Genomic DNA, 17,216 nt, shown 5'->3' with positions numbered 1-17,216 from the left:
AGCAAACTTGTAAATGCATTTTAGAATCAGCTGCAGCGGTTGCGGTCAGAGGAAGCGCGCAGACAGAAGGCTTGTCTGAAGAAAAGACTACAGGAAGATCAGGAGGAAGATGAGGACAGCTGTAACTCCACGGCTAATTCACCTCAATTTAGACACAAAGATCAGAGCAACAGGTAATTTTATTTTATTTTAAAGATATTTTAAATTTAATTCATTTAATATTTTATGGCCTTATATTATATTGTTATATTATATTATATTATTATAAATTTAAAATAATTCTGTAAACCTGCTTTGGAACAACCTAATTATTATTATATTATATATTATATTACATTAAATTATATTATATTATAAATTTAAAATAATTCTGTAAACCTGCTTTGGAACAATCTAATTAAACAAAGTTGACTAACTGACAGTGTTATAAAATAGAAATGTCAAATTGTATTTAATTAAATAAAAAGAAAGAAAACAAATAAAGAAAAAATGTATTCATTAAAAAATACAATTAATTAAAGAAATCTACAAAATTATTATTATATATTATATTATATTATATTATTAAAGAAAAGTAAAGAAAACAAAAAAGACAATATAATATGAAAACAATATAAAAACAAATATAATGAATTACAAAATCTACAAAAGTATTATTATATTATATTAATAATATAAGTTTTCTTTTTTCTAATTAATGCATTTTTTTATTTTTATTTTAATTTAACATAAAAATTGGCAATCAGTTGACCTGCTGGGCATTTTGTTTTATCATAAACTCACATTATTGTTTCTCTGTCTTAGCCAATCAGATGGCTCCACAGAAACCCTGTCAGTGATGGATATGGATGAGTCTGGATCGTCTTTGGATCCTTCTACTCTTCAGTCTGACCTAGGTGGGCATTCAGACCAGGATGCCGGTCTGTCCCAACTCACTGACTCTGGCGTCCCACAGCGGGACTTTGAGCCCCATCCGGACAGTCAGGAGGGCTCAGACCTGGACCCACAGTGCCGTTCCATGTCCATGGACAGCGCTTATGGGACACTCTCACCAGAGTCCATGGTGGAAACCCAGAGTCGAGTGACCCCAGTAGAGGAAGACGACTCTGAGGATGACAAGGAGACGACAGGTGACGAGGGAGAAGATGAAGAGCAAGAGAATGCAGAAGAGGAAGACGATGAGGGAGACAAAAGCTCATTCGGGTCTCAGAACTCCGTGGCGCTTTCTCTGAAGCCCAGGCGCCGGCCGCCCGTTCACTGTCGCCTGCCGTTTTTAGAGAGACTCGCCGTCAAATCCCGTTCTGAGGACAACCTGCTGTCCACCGTTCACCATGATAACAGTAATCACGGTGTTGCCAGGGCAGCCACAGAGCGCACAGGAAGTCGTCACACATGGGAACAGAGGGTTAAATATTTAGAAGCGCCACTCAGCAGGAGCCTGACGGAGCTCAACCCTGCTGACTCAGACGAGTGTCTCCTGATGGACGAAAGCCACAGTCTCACATGCAGCTTGCCCTCAAGCATGCTTTTGGACACATTGAGACAAGCCAAAATTGCACATGAGGCTGGTAGCAACCAGATTCCCTGCAGTGTGTCAGACGGGGAGCTCTCGCCCCCTAGTGGCCTGGAGGGAGTGGGCCGCTTTAAGAGACCCCAGCAGCACAAAAAACTCACACTGGCCCATCTCTACAGGATACGCACCACACTGGTGCTCAACTCAACGCTCACAGCCTCGTAAGTGTCATGTTTGTGATTGTACGTGTATTTGGATAGTTATTTTCCATCTTTTACAGAAATTTTGCAAAAATTATAATTAATTTGCAGAACATTTTATTTCTTAAGCTATTTGTGATATTTTGGTTGTTTTTTTATTATATATATATATATATATACTTTAAATGTTATAATATAATAAAATTGTGTTATTATATTATATTAAAAACACTACACCATATCAGATGATAGTTATTAATCGTAATAACTATCTATTAATGGTAAATTTATATTGGTAAGTTATCAATGAAAAGAAAAATAGTTATGAAAAATACAATAGATAGATAAATTGATATTTTGGTGCCAGGATACTACTTTTATTTATCTCTTTATTCATTAATTACTTACATAAGAGGTAGTATTGTTTTGTTTTTTTACATTTGGAAAGAATTACCCATTTAATTTCATTGTATTAATTTATTATAGGGCTACAAAACGATTAATCATGATTAATTGCATTCAAAAAAGTTTGTTTACATACTATATGTGTGTGTACTGTGTATAATTATTATGTGTATATATATATATATATATATATACACACACACACACATATGTGTATATAAAAAAAATGTGTATGTATATATATATTTATATTTTACATTTCATTTTATTTTAAGAATATTTTAAATTTAATTCATTTGATATTTTATGATGTTATGTTACGTTATAAATGTAAAATAATTCTGTAAACCTGCTTTGGAACAATCTAATTAAACAAAGTGAATATCAAAGTTGACAAACTGTTATAAAATAGAAATGTCCAATTGTATTTATTTAATAAAAAAATAAAGAAAAAATTTTTTTTTTCAAATAAATTATAATTAATTAAAATCTACAGAATTATTATGTTATAATAACTAACAAAACGATTAATCGCAATTAATTGCGTTCAAAATAAAAGTTTTTTTTACATATTATACAGTGGGTACGGAAAGTATTCAGACCCCCTTAAATTTTTCACTCTTTGTTATATTGCAGCCATTTGCTAAAATCATTTAAGTTGATTTTTTTTCCTCATTAATGTACACACAGCACCCCATATTGACAGAAAAACACAGAATTGTTGACATTTTTGCAGATTTATTAAAAAAGAAAAACTGAAATATCACATGGTCCTAAGTATTCAGACCCTTTGCTCAGTATTTAGTAGAAGCACCCTTTTGATCTAATACAGTCATGAGTCTTTTTGGGAAAGATGCAACAAGTTTTTCACACCTGGATTTGGGGATCCTCTGCCATTCCTCCTTGCAGATCCTCTCCAGTTCTGTCAGGTTGGATGGTAAACGTTGGTGGACAGCTGTGAGCGGTAATGTCTTATATAGACAGGTGTGTGGCTTTGCTAATCAAGTCCAATCAGTATAATCACACACAGCTGGACTCAAATGAAGGTGTAGAACCATCTCAAGGATGATCAGAAGAAATGGACAGCACCTGAGTTAAATATATGAGTGTCACAGCAAAGGGTCTGAATACTTAGGACCATGTGATATTTCAGTTTTTCTTTTTTAATAAATCTGCAAAAATGTCAACAATTCTGTGTTTTTCTGTCAATATGGGGTGCTGTGTGTACATTAATGAGGAAAAAAAATTTACTTAAATGATTTTAGCAAATGGCTGCAATATAACAAAGAGTGAAATATTTAAGGGGGTCTGAATACTTTCCGTACCCACTGTATGTGTGTGTACTGTATATAATTTGTTATATATATAAATATATATATAACATATTTTCCTTAATATATACATGCATGTGTGTGTGTATTTATATATACATAATAATTATACACAGTACGTAAATATAAACTTTTATTTTGAATGCGATTCATCGTTTTGCAGCCCTAATTTATTCATTTATTTAGCCTCTTTTCCAACACTTCCTCCTCCTGCCCTCGGATGAAATTGTAGTCTTGGATTGACATTGAAACATTTTGTGTTGCGACCAACTTGTGCTGTGAAAAAGTTTTCTGACTCTTGTCATCCTCTTTCTCCTCAGAGAAGTGTAGCATCTTTCTGGCACAGACGTTTTGGGGACGACGTTGAGAGGCGGGACACAAATGCACTCGACCCAGCGAGCTCTCCGGCTGCCCTCTCGCTCCCTGTCCCGGTCGGATGGATTCCTCAGCGTGTAGCTTTCCTGTCGTTTCTCTGCGGGTGCGACATCCGCAGACTCATTAACTCCCTGCACTTTGTAAAACACAATTAACTTCTAAAGAGGTCAAAGCTTTCGGTGAGACAGCGCTATTATCAGAACGATAACTTAATATACAAAATGATCAAAGACAAAGGGGTTTGAGAGTATGAGGTTTCAACATGTCACATGATGGAAATGAGAATATGAGAATAAAACGCCACATCTTGGATTCCTTAATCACCCTGTTTGCTTTCTAAGAGTATTTCTGTTCTGACAGAGAGGTGATTCATGTTAACTGCACTACTGTATCTGACTGACTGTGTGTGTGTGTGTGTGTGTGTGTGTGTGTGTGTGTGTGTGTGTTTATGAATGAGAAAGTGTGCAAATTCATGTGCATTTGTGTATGACTGAGTGGGTTATAGATCTCGACCTAAACCAAATCACTGTTTGACTTCAGATAACTTGAGTAGCCACTATGGCACATTACGCATTACTTTAGGACCAGTGTTATGTTCATATAACAGGAATATTTCTGTTAACTGCTTATACTATTAAATCTTTGGGTTGACATGGCTTATATAAGTTATACATGAGCACATCGAACCCCTTACTGTATATTGTGTTGTGTGAGAAGTTGGATTCATAAATGCATAAATAATATCTGAAATGCATCAGCAGGGATGTGGTATAAAAGGCAAACAGACTGAAAAAAAGAACCCTGTATTTTGGTTTATATTGTTTAAGGATTCAGGAAGCGTCGCCTGACACTAGATGAGCACTTATTAGAGATCTTCTGACACTGAATAGGGTGTTTGGTTTAAGTTGAAGCTCATGTTAGTTTTCAAACATTAACATATGTAATGATGACTTACTGGGTTTTTTGGTAATCTTATGATTTTGCAGATACTGCAAAATAAGTCCTTCTGAACTCCCTTTTTGAATGAAAGAAACAAAAAAAAAAACACCCTGCCCAAAGTAAATATGGTGTATTATATGTTTACTAGCTAAGTTAAACATAAATAATAGGATTTTTCTAAGAACATAAAATATTTAAGTTGGCCAACAGACTGCTTGAACTTCGGTCATCTGGATGATTTATGCATACAGAAAACCTGCATATTGTGCACAGTATACATATTATATGGTGCAGAAATAAGGAGATGTATGGATAAATGCAATGTAAATGTAACCATAAATAAACAGTAAAAATGAGTAATACAGTACTATAGTGAGTAGGAAAACACATCTAGTAAAGGCATTAGTAATGTTGCAAATGATTGTTTTTAACCTCTTATTCATCAAATAATTTTAAGTAAAATATGCTTCTAAAACGTGGTTCTGATGCAAAAAGCCACATATTAATAAACAAACATAATGATGTAATAGGTAATACATACAAATATATGATCAAAATAATGTTTTACACTATACTCTATATAAATTGAGACTTGTTTACACGCCTGGCATCTTAAAGATTGAAAACCCCTGTCCTAGTGCACCCTAAGACAAAAGTAATTCCTCACTATGAGCACTAGAGGGAACTACTGAGTCAAAGATAAGAATTACAAACAACTTTCACAGTATATGTAGTTATAATAACTTCCTGAACTTACTTCACTCTATAAAAGGCCTCTTCAAGGGTGAGTGCTGGCTACTACTCAGTGTTAGAAAGTAACTAGTTACATGTAACTGAATTACGTAATTTAATTACAAATTACTGAGAAGGAATGTGTAATTAAATTACATTTTGAATAGGGTAACGTGTAATCTGTAACCCATTACATTTCCAAAGTAAGTTTCCCATTCCCAACACTGCTCATCTCCGGTTTTTCCAGCAGAAAGACAGTCAAACATTAGAAAGTGTAATCTAGAAAGAGCTAATATGAGGCTGTGTAAACAGTCCATCTAAACAGTTACTTCCACTGATCTACATTCAGCTACAACTGCTAAATCTCTTGAGCATTGACTATATGTGGACAGTATATGTAATCAAACACAGAATGGCTTTGATTCATCATACAGCAGATGTCGGTCTCCCTGAATATGTTTTATAGAAACATAAACACAAGATGAGATGCTCGGCTGTGTATTTACATATGGCGGATGTTAAACCGTACATGGCCTCCTCTTACATTAGTTACTCTCAAATGGTTTCATCAGATGGATTATGTATTTTATCAGTCAGTGTTTTGACATTCATGCAATCAGATCTTTCTGGGTTGGCCTAAACTCATTCACCCTCTGTGCACTGCAGCGCTTGGCATTCTGGGATGTGTGCGGGCCAAGGTGTATTTACAGGTGATTATATCAGCTAATCGGTGGATTACAGCATGTTGACTCCACACAAGACCCTAATCCTCATGGAAAAGGCAGCGTTCCGGCCCCTGGGATTTTCTGCATTAATCCCATCCTAGATTTGCCGGATCCAGCCCCGACCTCCCCCCGATTCCCACATCTGGCCTTCTGGGGCTTATCAATGTAATCCTCCATTCTAGAAGTAGTTTATTATGCTTCATTGCTGATACACTGGACTTTAATTATAAAAATGCAGCTTTACGCTGCGACCCAAAAGTAATTACACAACCTGAGTCGATTAGCTGCTCTGTTTGTTTGTGTGTGTGTGTGTGTGTACCTTCATACACACCTCAATACAGTATCATGGTACAGTGATTTTCTTTGTAATATATATACAGTATATATATATATATATATATATATATATATATATATATACACACACACATACATACATACACACACACACACACACACACAGATGAATGTATTACTCAGCAAGGATGCGTTTATTTGATAGTGACAGTAAAGATTTGTAATATTGTTACAAAATATTTCAATATAAATGTTCTTTTGGACTTTCTGTTCATCAAAGAATCGTGGGAAAAAAGTAAATCATAAAACCAGAAACTAATATTAAAACCATGCAAAAAAAAAATCACTACTTGAAATAAAATAAACATTATTTAAAATGAACTAAAATGTATAAAAAAAAAAAACGTTTATAAATTTCAGCTAGTTGACAAGGCAATATTTTAGTTTAGTTTAACTTTTACTACAATAACAAACACTAAAACTCAAATAATAAAATCAATAACTAAAATGACAAAACACAACAAAATTAAAACTTTAACCTAAATATATAAATTTTGATCATATACATTTTGAACATTTTCGTAAAAATGTTACAAAATAATAAAAAATAAAATTAAAGAATTAAAATAATTTTAATTAAAGAATTAAAAATAAAAAAGTAAAACATTTATTTCAGCTATATATATATATCAATAAATAACAAATTAATGTAAAGATTTTTGTCCCAGTAATTTGATAATTTGAGCTGACACTGTACTGTACGTCTGTCCGACACAAACCATCGTGAACTCCTGCTTCTCCTTGTGACAGATGTCATAAAGCATCCTGTAAAAATTGTCTGATTAACACAAAAGGGCACTTTGGCAAATCCAGATTACGAGAGCACTTTCCTTTATTAAACGCAGCAATCCCAGCACTCTCTACAGCTCTGGGATTAAGAGCAGGTAGACGCCATTGTCTGTCCAAACAATTCCTCTGTAAGCCTGCCTGTAAGCGATGCGTCTGCACTCGTGACGTGTGTTAGTGTGAACACCGTTCTCTGAGTTCTCTTTAATCAACATCATCCTCTTTAGAGGCCGAGGTGATTGGATTTAGGTTGTGTTTGTATGAGAAAGAGGAATGGGCATGAGAGCTGAGGTATGGTGACAAGTGCCGGCCATATGGAGAGACTTACCTTGGAGTTATGATTGACGATCAGCTGACTTTCTCAGACCACACTGCTAAAACTGTCCGGTCCTGCAGATTTGCTTTATTCAACATCAAGAAGATCAGGCCCTTTCTTTCAGAACATGCTTCACAACTCCTTGTTCAAGCTCTTGTTCTGACCAGGCTGAACTATTGCAATGCTCTCTTGGCAGGTCTTCCAGACAGTTCTATCAAACCTTTACAATTAATCCAGAACGTGGCAGCAAGATCAATTTTTAATGAGCCGAAAAGAATGCACGTCACACCTCTGTTTATCAGTTTGCACTGGCTACCAATAGCTGCTCGCATAACATTCAAAGCATTAATGTTTGCCTACAAAACCACCACTGGCTCTGCACTTATATATATATATATATATATATATATATATATATATATATATATATATATAGATATATATATATATATATATGCTCGAAGGAACCAGCAACTTTTATACTTTCAGATAATGATTTTTATTATTATAATTATTTTTTAATTTAGTTTTTGTGATTATTTGTCAGCACAAATAATAAAAAGATAAATATATAATAAATATAAACAATAAAAAGCATCACAGATGATTCATAATGATTGATATGCCACAAGGAACTAGGCCTGAGGTTTCTTTTTTTTTAATTACTCCTGCTTGGCTTAATATTTAAGCTGTTTTTCTGTTCTGATTCGGCCCCATTAGACATAACATATGTCTGCGAGCTCATAATCATTACTTAGGTGTTTTGAAAAATGAAAGTGACCATACGCCACAGTTTATAAAAACAACTTTACAGAGATTACTGTTATTGTATCAGCCTTAAGGAGCTTATTGTCATTCCAGTATTGTATTTTTTAGGGGGTTAATGCACATGAAAATGAAATGACAAGCATATTACTTAATTAAATGGAAATCCATTTGGAAATGCCAGACGCTGCTAGTGAGAAGGGAGGTAGATTTGTGATGTAAACAGGTTGCATTTACCACCATTTTTGCAATTAATCTGGTGTACTGTAGTTCATACCTTCAGATTACCAGATTTCAAATCCCTGAAGCCAAAGTGAAAGATAACATGAAATATTCAATTATGTTGTGTCCTAAATGCAAATAAAGAAAGAACACAGGCGTCTGATTGTGTCTTGCATGTGGTGCTTTGAGCAAATTATAAGTCACCAATCTATTTGTGTTTGATTATTAACCCAAATTTATATCAGGTCACTTCATCCACACATAGTAGCTAAATAAGTGTGACTAGTGATGGTAAAGCATGTGACTAGCCTTCATCAGCCGAATGAGTGTCCAGTAGAGAATGCTGACCTCCCGAAATGTCCCGCCACTTCCAGTCATTAAACATTAGGGCTTAAAGTTTTCCGGCACCGTGCCGAATCTCCGGCGTGCAGCGTTTGGCTGCGGAAAAAAATAGCCCTACATAAAAAAAAAAATCTTGGGCTGTGTCCGAAATTGTCCCCTATACCCTCATTCACTATTGCCTACATTAGATCACTAATTCAGTTCACTAGAAGGAGTGAATGAAAATGAGTAGTGAATTCGGACACTGAATGCACCGGAAGGAATGCCGCTTTTGCATAGTTTGTGCTTGCTGTTTATTAATCATTTGAAACTAGCAAACTAGCAGCTCCAGTAGGATTTATCTTGAACTCTGTCTCGGAAATTATGCATAAACCCTAATCAAACAATTTAATAATCAATTTACAATGAATTTATACCTGTGTTGTACATTATGCTGTACGCCATGGATGAGCGCTTTGTAAAAATGAACGGATTGGTTATCGAGCTGCAAGCGAGATGCGGGAATTCATTCGGCGCGTGACTCTCACGGTGCATTATGGGCATTCTCTAGCCGTTGAGCGTGCACCAGTTGTACACTCGTTTTTGCAGTGCATTGTGGGATTGAATGAGTGCACTCGAGAACGTCCACTATGGTTTCGGACACCACTAAAAATGGCTGTTCACTCAAATAGTGCCCTATTTAAGGGTATAGGGGGCAATTTCGGACACAGCCTTGTTGATTGATTTTGAGTCGATGAGTTCGCCTACCAATGGTATGAGAGGAGCACAGCTTTCACTCTCAACCAAATTAACATTACTAGCCAATCAGAATGTTTTGCTCTTATAAACACGAGACGCGCATAATAGTATCCAATTGCAGAGTTGCAGCCCTGATGAATGGAGAAGTGCGACAAAAAGCTGCGAGGTGCAATGGTCAAAGATGTCCATCTAGCGCAGGGTTCCTCAAATCTCACCCTGGAGGGCCAATGCGCTGCAGAGTTTAGCTCCAACCCTGATCAAACTCACCTACCTGTGATTTTCTAATGATCCTGAAGACATTGATTAGCATGCTCAGGTGTGTTTGATTAGGGTTAGAGCTAAACTCTGCAGGAAAGTGGATCTCGTGGGCCAGATTTGAGGATCCCTGATCTAGCGCATATTTACATAGAATAACTCATTAAAAAGCAGCGGAGCTTTGTAAACAGCTCAGCGTAATCATGTCATCTCCATAAAACGATATGATTGCAGAACAAATTTACCGGGATTTTTGAAAAGGTCCTGTTCACACATGTTCTATTAATGGTAACTTACCGGTAATTTACCAGTAAAGACTGTATGTGTGAAAGGGATAATCTCTTCCTCTGTATATGCCGTGAATTTGAATTGCTTAACGTTCATCTGGAAAAACAGTGTGCATCTCACTAGATTTGTAACGTAAATCATTTTATAAACCTTTGCCAACACAGGAGAATACATCAACCTATGTCTAAATCAGTGGTTCCCAAACCTGTCCTGGAGGACCCCCTGCCCAGCACATTTTGTATGTCTCCCTAATCAGACACACCCAGTTTAGTTCTTGCAGTCTCTACTAACGAGCTGATGAGTGGAATCAGGTGTGTTAGAAAAGGGAGACATACAAAAGGGGCTGGGCAGGGGGTCCTCCAGGACAGGTTTGGGAACCACTGGTCTAAATCAAGCTGCAACCTCCCCCTCTCTCTCATGAAGCCAACAAGTGACTTAAACTGCAATTCGTCGACTGGCTGCTAGAGGCTGGCTGCAAAAGGGAGTCAATCCCATAGACTCCCCATGTCACGAGACGCGCATAATAGTATCCAATTGCAGAGTTGCAGCCCTGATGAATGGAGAAGTGCGACAAAAAGCTGCGAGGTGCAATGGTCAAAGATGTCCATCTAGCGCAGGGTTCCTCAAATCTCACCCTGGAGGGCCAATGCGCTGCAGAGTTTAGCTCCAACCCTGATCAAACTCACCTACCTGTGATTTTCTAATGATCCTGAAGACATTGATTAGCATGCTCAGGTGTGTTTGATTAGGGTTAGAGCTAAACTCTGCAGGAAAGTGGATCTCGTGGGCCAGATTTGAGGATCCCTGATCTAGCGCATATTTACATAGAATAACTCATTAAAAAGCAGCGGAGCTTTGTAAACAGCTCAGCGTAATCATGTCATCTCCATAAAACGATATGATTGCAGAACAAATTTACCGGGATTTTTGAAAAGGTCCTGTTCACACATGTTCTATTAATGGTAACTTACCGGTAATTTACCAGTAAAGACTGTATGTGTGAAAGGGGCTAAACTCTTCCTCTGTATATGCCGTGAATTTGAATTGCTTAACGTTCATCTGGAAAAACAGTGTGCATCTCACTAGATTTGTAACGTAAATCATTTTATAAACCTTTGCCAACACAGGAGAATACATCAACCTATGTCTAAATCAGTGGTTCCCAAACCTGTCCTGGAGGACCCCCTGCCCAGCACATTTTGTATGTCTCCCTAATCAGACACACCCAGTTTAGTTCTTGCAGTCTCTACTAACGAGCTGATGAGTGGAATCAGGTGTGTTAGAAAAGGGAGACATACAAAAGGGGCTGGGCAGGGGGTCCTCCAGGACAGGTTTGGGAACCACTGGTCTAAATCAAGCTGCAACCTCCCCCTCTCTCTCATGAAGCCAACAAGTGACTTAAACTGCAATTCGTCGACTGGCTGCTAGAGGCTGGCTGCAAAAGGGAGTCAATCCCATAGACTCCCCATGTTAAAATACCCAACTTTACAGCAGAAAAAGACATGTTTACAGCCTGGTTCAAAAAAAGATTTTGGTCTATATAGCTAATTTTGCCCTTCATGACAACTGTGAGGGGGTGAATTTTTTTTATAACTCATCCGTTTAAATTATATTAAGCCTTAAAGTTCTGCATAATTAAGGGCGTGGCCACTTGAGTGACAGGTGGATTGCCGCTGCTGTCACCGGCGTCGAGCTCGGTGGGTGTGGTTTCAGCAACCAGCTCCCGCCTCTTTGCCCATTTTCGATTATCCGGGAGTGACGCACTGTGACGCACTGCCAAGATGGCGACGGCCGGCTCCGCCCACTTTGAGCTTCAAAAACGCTCTTCGGAAATCTACGGGCGACGTCACGGACACTACATCCATGTTTTTATACAGTCTATGGTCTAAATATGCCATGTATTGTACATCGAGATTTCAAAATAAAAGTTTCTGCATGTGGCCAAATATTAAAATTAAATGGATTTAAACATCGTTTAATCACGCTGTAAAGTGAAACGTCACCAGGCCATTGGCGCCCTCTGCAGGTATTTATTTTAATGCATAACGTACTTAAAGGCACAATATGTAATTTTCGCCACTAGAGGGCGCGTATTCAAAATAAACAAAGAGGCAAAGGCGTAGTTTGATGAGGCTGTGACTGAGATGATGGGAGTTGTGGTCTTCATCCCCACAGCCGAAGCAATCCGACGGGACTGGGGCAGAAATCATGTTCATGGATGAGCTAATGATTTATTAACGTAGTAGTATGAAGCAGGGCGAGGCTGAAAGCCATCGAAGCGAAACGAGGCCGCTGAACGAGCGTGACAAAAGCAGCGGAGCTTTTATTATGCCACAGTCGACCGCTTCCGCTCCTTAGGGTCGTGCGTATGTGGGGTAAAGCAGCGCTGTTTTATCATACTAGATACATTTGAAAGTTCTGTTATTATGCTACTCTGTGCGGTCTAATAAAACACACAACATATTAAAGTGTCTTTGGTGTTTGCATGTTTTCTACAAAACTAAACCGGAAATCGAGGGGTTATGACGTCATTGGCAGGCGACACAATGACACTATGGACACGGTCCGTGTCACTAGTTAAAATTGCTTATTTCTCTGGATTTAAACATTCTTCGAAACATTTGGGATAATGTAAGTACACAAGTCAGCAAAATATATAACACTGTTCTAGTGGTTTTGGATATTTGAATAAAAAAATCTTACATATTGTGCCTTTAAGTTGGTTATGTTCATATTATGTATAGCATATTACATTATGTATTTTAACAGTGTTGTTCAATACAATCATGTAATTTTTTGGTTTTGATATTTTATTTGAGCAAATTATTTTTGCCTCATCGTTAGTTTATATATAAATAGTCATACTAAGGCCTGTGTTTTGTTTATATTTCATAGATATTTTAATAAAATGTATTAATGTGTACTGTTCCTATGTTCCTATATACTTTTGTCTGTATTTAAAATCACATAGTGTTTATTTAGTGTATAAAGAGTGTTTATAGAGATGGTTCTGTCATTATAAGATGCAAATTAAGTTATTTATCCTTTATTAAAGGCAGAGTAAGTGATTTTTCAAGTGATTTTCGGGCCGAATCGCAAAACAAATTTGTAGCCAATCAGCAATAAGGGGCGTGTCTACTCGTGATGTGGAGGAGAGCGCGTTCAGTGCATGGGACGGACAACGTTAGCCGAGCGACAGAAAGATAGAGATGGCGGCTAAAAAACAAAAGAGGAAAACGTCTGTGGAACGATAAGGCAAGAAGTAGGACCCAGCACTGGCGAGAACTCAAGGAGCGGAGGCCTGCGATCGGACGCGAGGTTGCTTTGTTTCTTCTCAATGAGTAACACCGTGTCTACAACAGCTAAAGTCTGCCTACACTGGACGCGATCAAACGACCGTTGAAAACCATTTGAAATTGGTGTCAGCACGTCATAAATAGAACCCGGCAGCAGTTTTCTGTCGGGATCTGTTGCGCCGCGCCGCTCACGTCCGTAGACACGGTGTAACATTGGTTTTGCTTTCTTTCACAGAACTAATCGTTGCCTGGGTTGCGTACATATATGTGGGGCGGAGCTATCAAAATAGGGGCAAGACCCTTTTGGGGTAGGGGCGTGTTTGTTTTGGTGATTTCAAATATCAACATTGGCTACCAGAAATCACTTACCCTGCCTTTAATTCTCTTTTAGTCTTCAGAGCACAAAGGGTTAACTGTAGGAGGTTCTGCTTGCAGATAAGGGTGGAGTGAACTTGGCAAGTCAGTGTGGACTTTTCTTCTTCAGTAATTAGCTTGGCTTCCAGCAAAGCCATGCTTCAGCATCTTCGAGAAGAACCTATCACGACTACATCACATCTGTTGTAAAATTACATTTGGTTTTCAGTTCCCTGACAGAGATGGGCGAGATCAGTGAAGCGTCCTTACTGGAATACATCTGTTCCTCCGGAGGAAAAGTCAAAAATTCAGATCTGTCCAAAACATATAAGCATTTTATAAACCATAGCGATGTGCAGCTACGTGGTGAGTAAATGGGAATATGGCATTTTTCACATTCGCGTTCGCTTTACAGCCTTGTCTTCACTGCAAGCACTACAAGCGCTCACACACACCAGACGCTTTTTGCGTTTAGAAACACTAGCTTAACTAAATGAAACAGAACGTGTGGGGTCTCGAGACTCGTTTTGGTAAATTACTTTAATAAAATACATTGTTAATTTGACACGCAAACGCAACGCTCGAGACGCGACGCAACTGACGCGCGTGTAGTATAGTTTTTTTATAACTCATCCGTTTAAATTATATTAAGCCTTAAAGTTCTGCATAATTAAGGGCGTGGCCACTTGAGTGACAGGTGGATTGCCGCTGCTGTCACCGGCGTCGAGCTCGGTGGGTGTGGTTTCAGCAACCAGCTCCCGCCTCTTTGCCCATTTTCGATTATCCGGGAGTGACGCACTGTGACGCACTGCCAAGATGGCGACGGCCGGCTCCGCCCACTTTGAGCTTCAAAAACGCTCTTCGGAAATCTACGGGCGACGTCACGGACACTACATCCATGTTTTTATACAGTCTATGGTCTAAATATGCCATGTATTGTACATCGAGATTTCAAAATAAAAGTTTCTGCATGTGGCCAAATATTAAAATTAAATGGATTTAAACATCGTTTAATCACGCTGTAAAGTGAAACGTCACCAGGCCATTGGCGCCCTCTGCAGGTATTTATTTTAATGCATAACGTACTTAAAGGCACAATATGTAATTTTCGCCACTAGAGGGCGCGTATTCAAAATAAACAAAGAGGCAAAGGCGTAGTTTGATGAGGCTGTGACTGAGATGATGGGAGTTGTGGTCTTCATCCCCACAGCCGAAGCAATCCGACGGGACTGGGGCAGAAATCATGTTCATGGATGAGCTAATGATTTATTAACGTAGTAGTATGAAGCAGGGCGAGGCTGAAAGCCATCGAAGCGAAACGAGGCCGCTGAACGAGCGTGACAAAAGCAGCGGAGCTTTTATTATGCCACAGTCGACCGCTTCCGCTCCTTAGGGTCGTGCGTATGTGGGGTAAAGCAGCGCTGTTTTATCATACTAGATACATTTGAAAGTTCTGTTATTATGCTACTCTGTGCGGTCTAATAAAACACACAACATATTAAAGTGTCTTTGGTGTTTCCATGTTTTCTACAAAACTAAACCGGAAATCGAGGGGTTATGACGTCATTGGCAGGCGACACAATGACACTATGGACACGGTCCGTGTCACTAGTTAAAATTGCTTATTTCTCTGGATTTAAACATTCTTCGAAACATTTGGGATAATGTAAGTACACAAGTCAGCAAAATATATAACACTGTTCTAGTGGTTTTGGATATTTGAATAAAAAAATCTTACATATTGTGCCTTTAAGTTGGTTATGTTCATATTATGTATAGCATATTACATTATGTATTTTAACAGTGTTGTTCAATACAATCATGTAATTTTTTGGTTTTGATATTTTATTTGAGCAAATTATTTTTGCCTCATCGTTAGTTTATATATAAATAGTCATACTAAGGCCTGTGTTTTGTTTATATTTCATAGATATTTTAATAAAATGTATTAATGTGTACTGTTCCTATGTTCCTATATACTTTTGTCTGTATTTAAAATCACATAGTGTTTATTTAGTGTATAAAGAGTGTTTATAGAGATGGTTCTGTCATTATAAGATGCAAATTAAGTTATTTATCCTTTATTAAAGGCAGAGTAAGTGATTTTTCAAGTGATTTTCGGGCCGAATCGCAAAATAAACTTGTAGCCAAACAGCAATAAGGGGCGTGTCTACTCGTGATGTGGAGGAGAGCGCGTTCAGTGCATGGGACGGACAACATTAGCCGAGCGACAGAAAGATAGAGATGGCGGCTAAAAAACAAAAGAGGAAAACGTCTGTGGAACGATAAGGCAAGAAGTAGGACCCAGCGCTGGCGAGAACTCAAGGAGCGGAGGCCTGCGATCGGACGCGAGGTTGCTTTGTTTCTTCTCAATGAGTAACACCGTGTCTACAACAGCTAAAGTCTGCCTACACTGGACGCGATCAAACGACCGTTGAAAACCATTTGAAATTGGTGTCAGCACGTCATAAATAGAACCCGGCAGCAGTTTTCTGTCGGGATCTGTTGCGCCGCGCCGCTCACGTCCGTAGACACGGTGTAACATTGGTTTTGCTTTCTTTCACAGAACTAATCGTTGCCTGGGTTGCGTACATATATGTGGGGCGGAGCTATCAAAATAGGGGCAAGACCCTTTTGGGGTAGGGGCGTGTTTGTTTTGGTGATTTCAAATATCAACATTGGCTACCAGAAATCACTTACCCTGCCTTTAATTCTCTTTTAGTCTTCAGAGCACAAAGGGTTAACTGTAGGAGGTTCTGCTTGCAGATAAGGGTGGAGTGAACTTGGCAAGTCAGTGTGGACTTTTCTTCTTCAGTAATTAGCTTGGCTTCCAGCAAAGCCATGCTTCAGCATCTTCGAGAAGAACCTATCACGACTACATCACATCTGTTGTAAAATTACATTTGGTTTTCAGTTCCCTGACAGAGATGGGCGAGATCAGTGAAGCGTCCTTACTTAAAAAACAAAAGAGGAAAACGTCTGTGGAACGATAAGGCAAGAAGGAGGACCCAGCACTGGCGAGAACTCAAGGAGCGGAGGCCTGCGATCGGACGCGAGGTTGCTTTGTTTCTTCTCAATGAGTAACACCGTGTCTACAACAGCTAAAGTCTGCCTACACTGGACGCGATCAAACGACCGTTGAAAACCATTTGAAATTGGTGTCAGCACGTCATAAATAGAACCCGGCAGCAGTTTTCTGTCGGGATCTGTTGCGCCGCGCCGCTCACGTCCGTAGACACGGTGTAACATTGGTTTTGCTTTCTTTCACAGAACTAAT

General features: G+C 38.4%; 1 protein-coding gene across 4 annotated transcripts in view; it reads left to right on the top strand.

The window, feature by feature from the left end:
• Positions 1-4,903, top strand: part of LOC107565889 (pleckstrin homology domain-containing family G member 5-like) — an 84,208-nt gene extending 79,305 nt beyond the window's left edge. For 3 of the 4 annotated variants that reach the window (XM_016251180.1, XM_016251182.1, XM_016251183.1), the window contains 3 exons: positions 25-173; positions 805-1,734; positions 3,770-4,903. In XM_016251180.1, the coding sequence (XP_016106666.1) occupies positions 25-173; positions 805-1,734; positions 3,770-3,779 (1,089 nt within the window). In that variant the 3' untranslated portion in view covers positions 3,780-4,903. Of the gene's footprint in view, positions 1-24; positions 174-804; positions 1,739-3,769 lie in introns of those variants that run through there. The other variant, XM_016251181.1, reaches the window with a different exon arrangement.
• Positions 4,904-17,216: the final 12,313 nt, after the last annotated feature.

The sequence above is a fragment of the Sinocyclocheilus grahami genome, unplaced genomic scaffold, assembly GCF_001515645.1.
Source record: "Sinocyclocheilus grahami isolate Dianchi unplaced genomic scaffold, SAMN03320097.WGS_v1.1 scaffold1033.1, whole genome shotgun sequence".
Lineage (NCBI taxonomy): Eukaryota > Metazoa > Chordata > Actinopteri > Cypriniformes > Cyprinidae > Sinocyclocheilus > Sinocyclocheilus grahami.
This window is presented reverse-complemented; position numbering and strand designations above follow the sequence as displayed.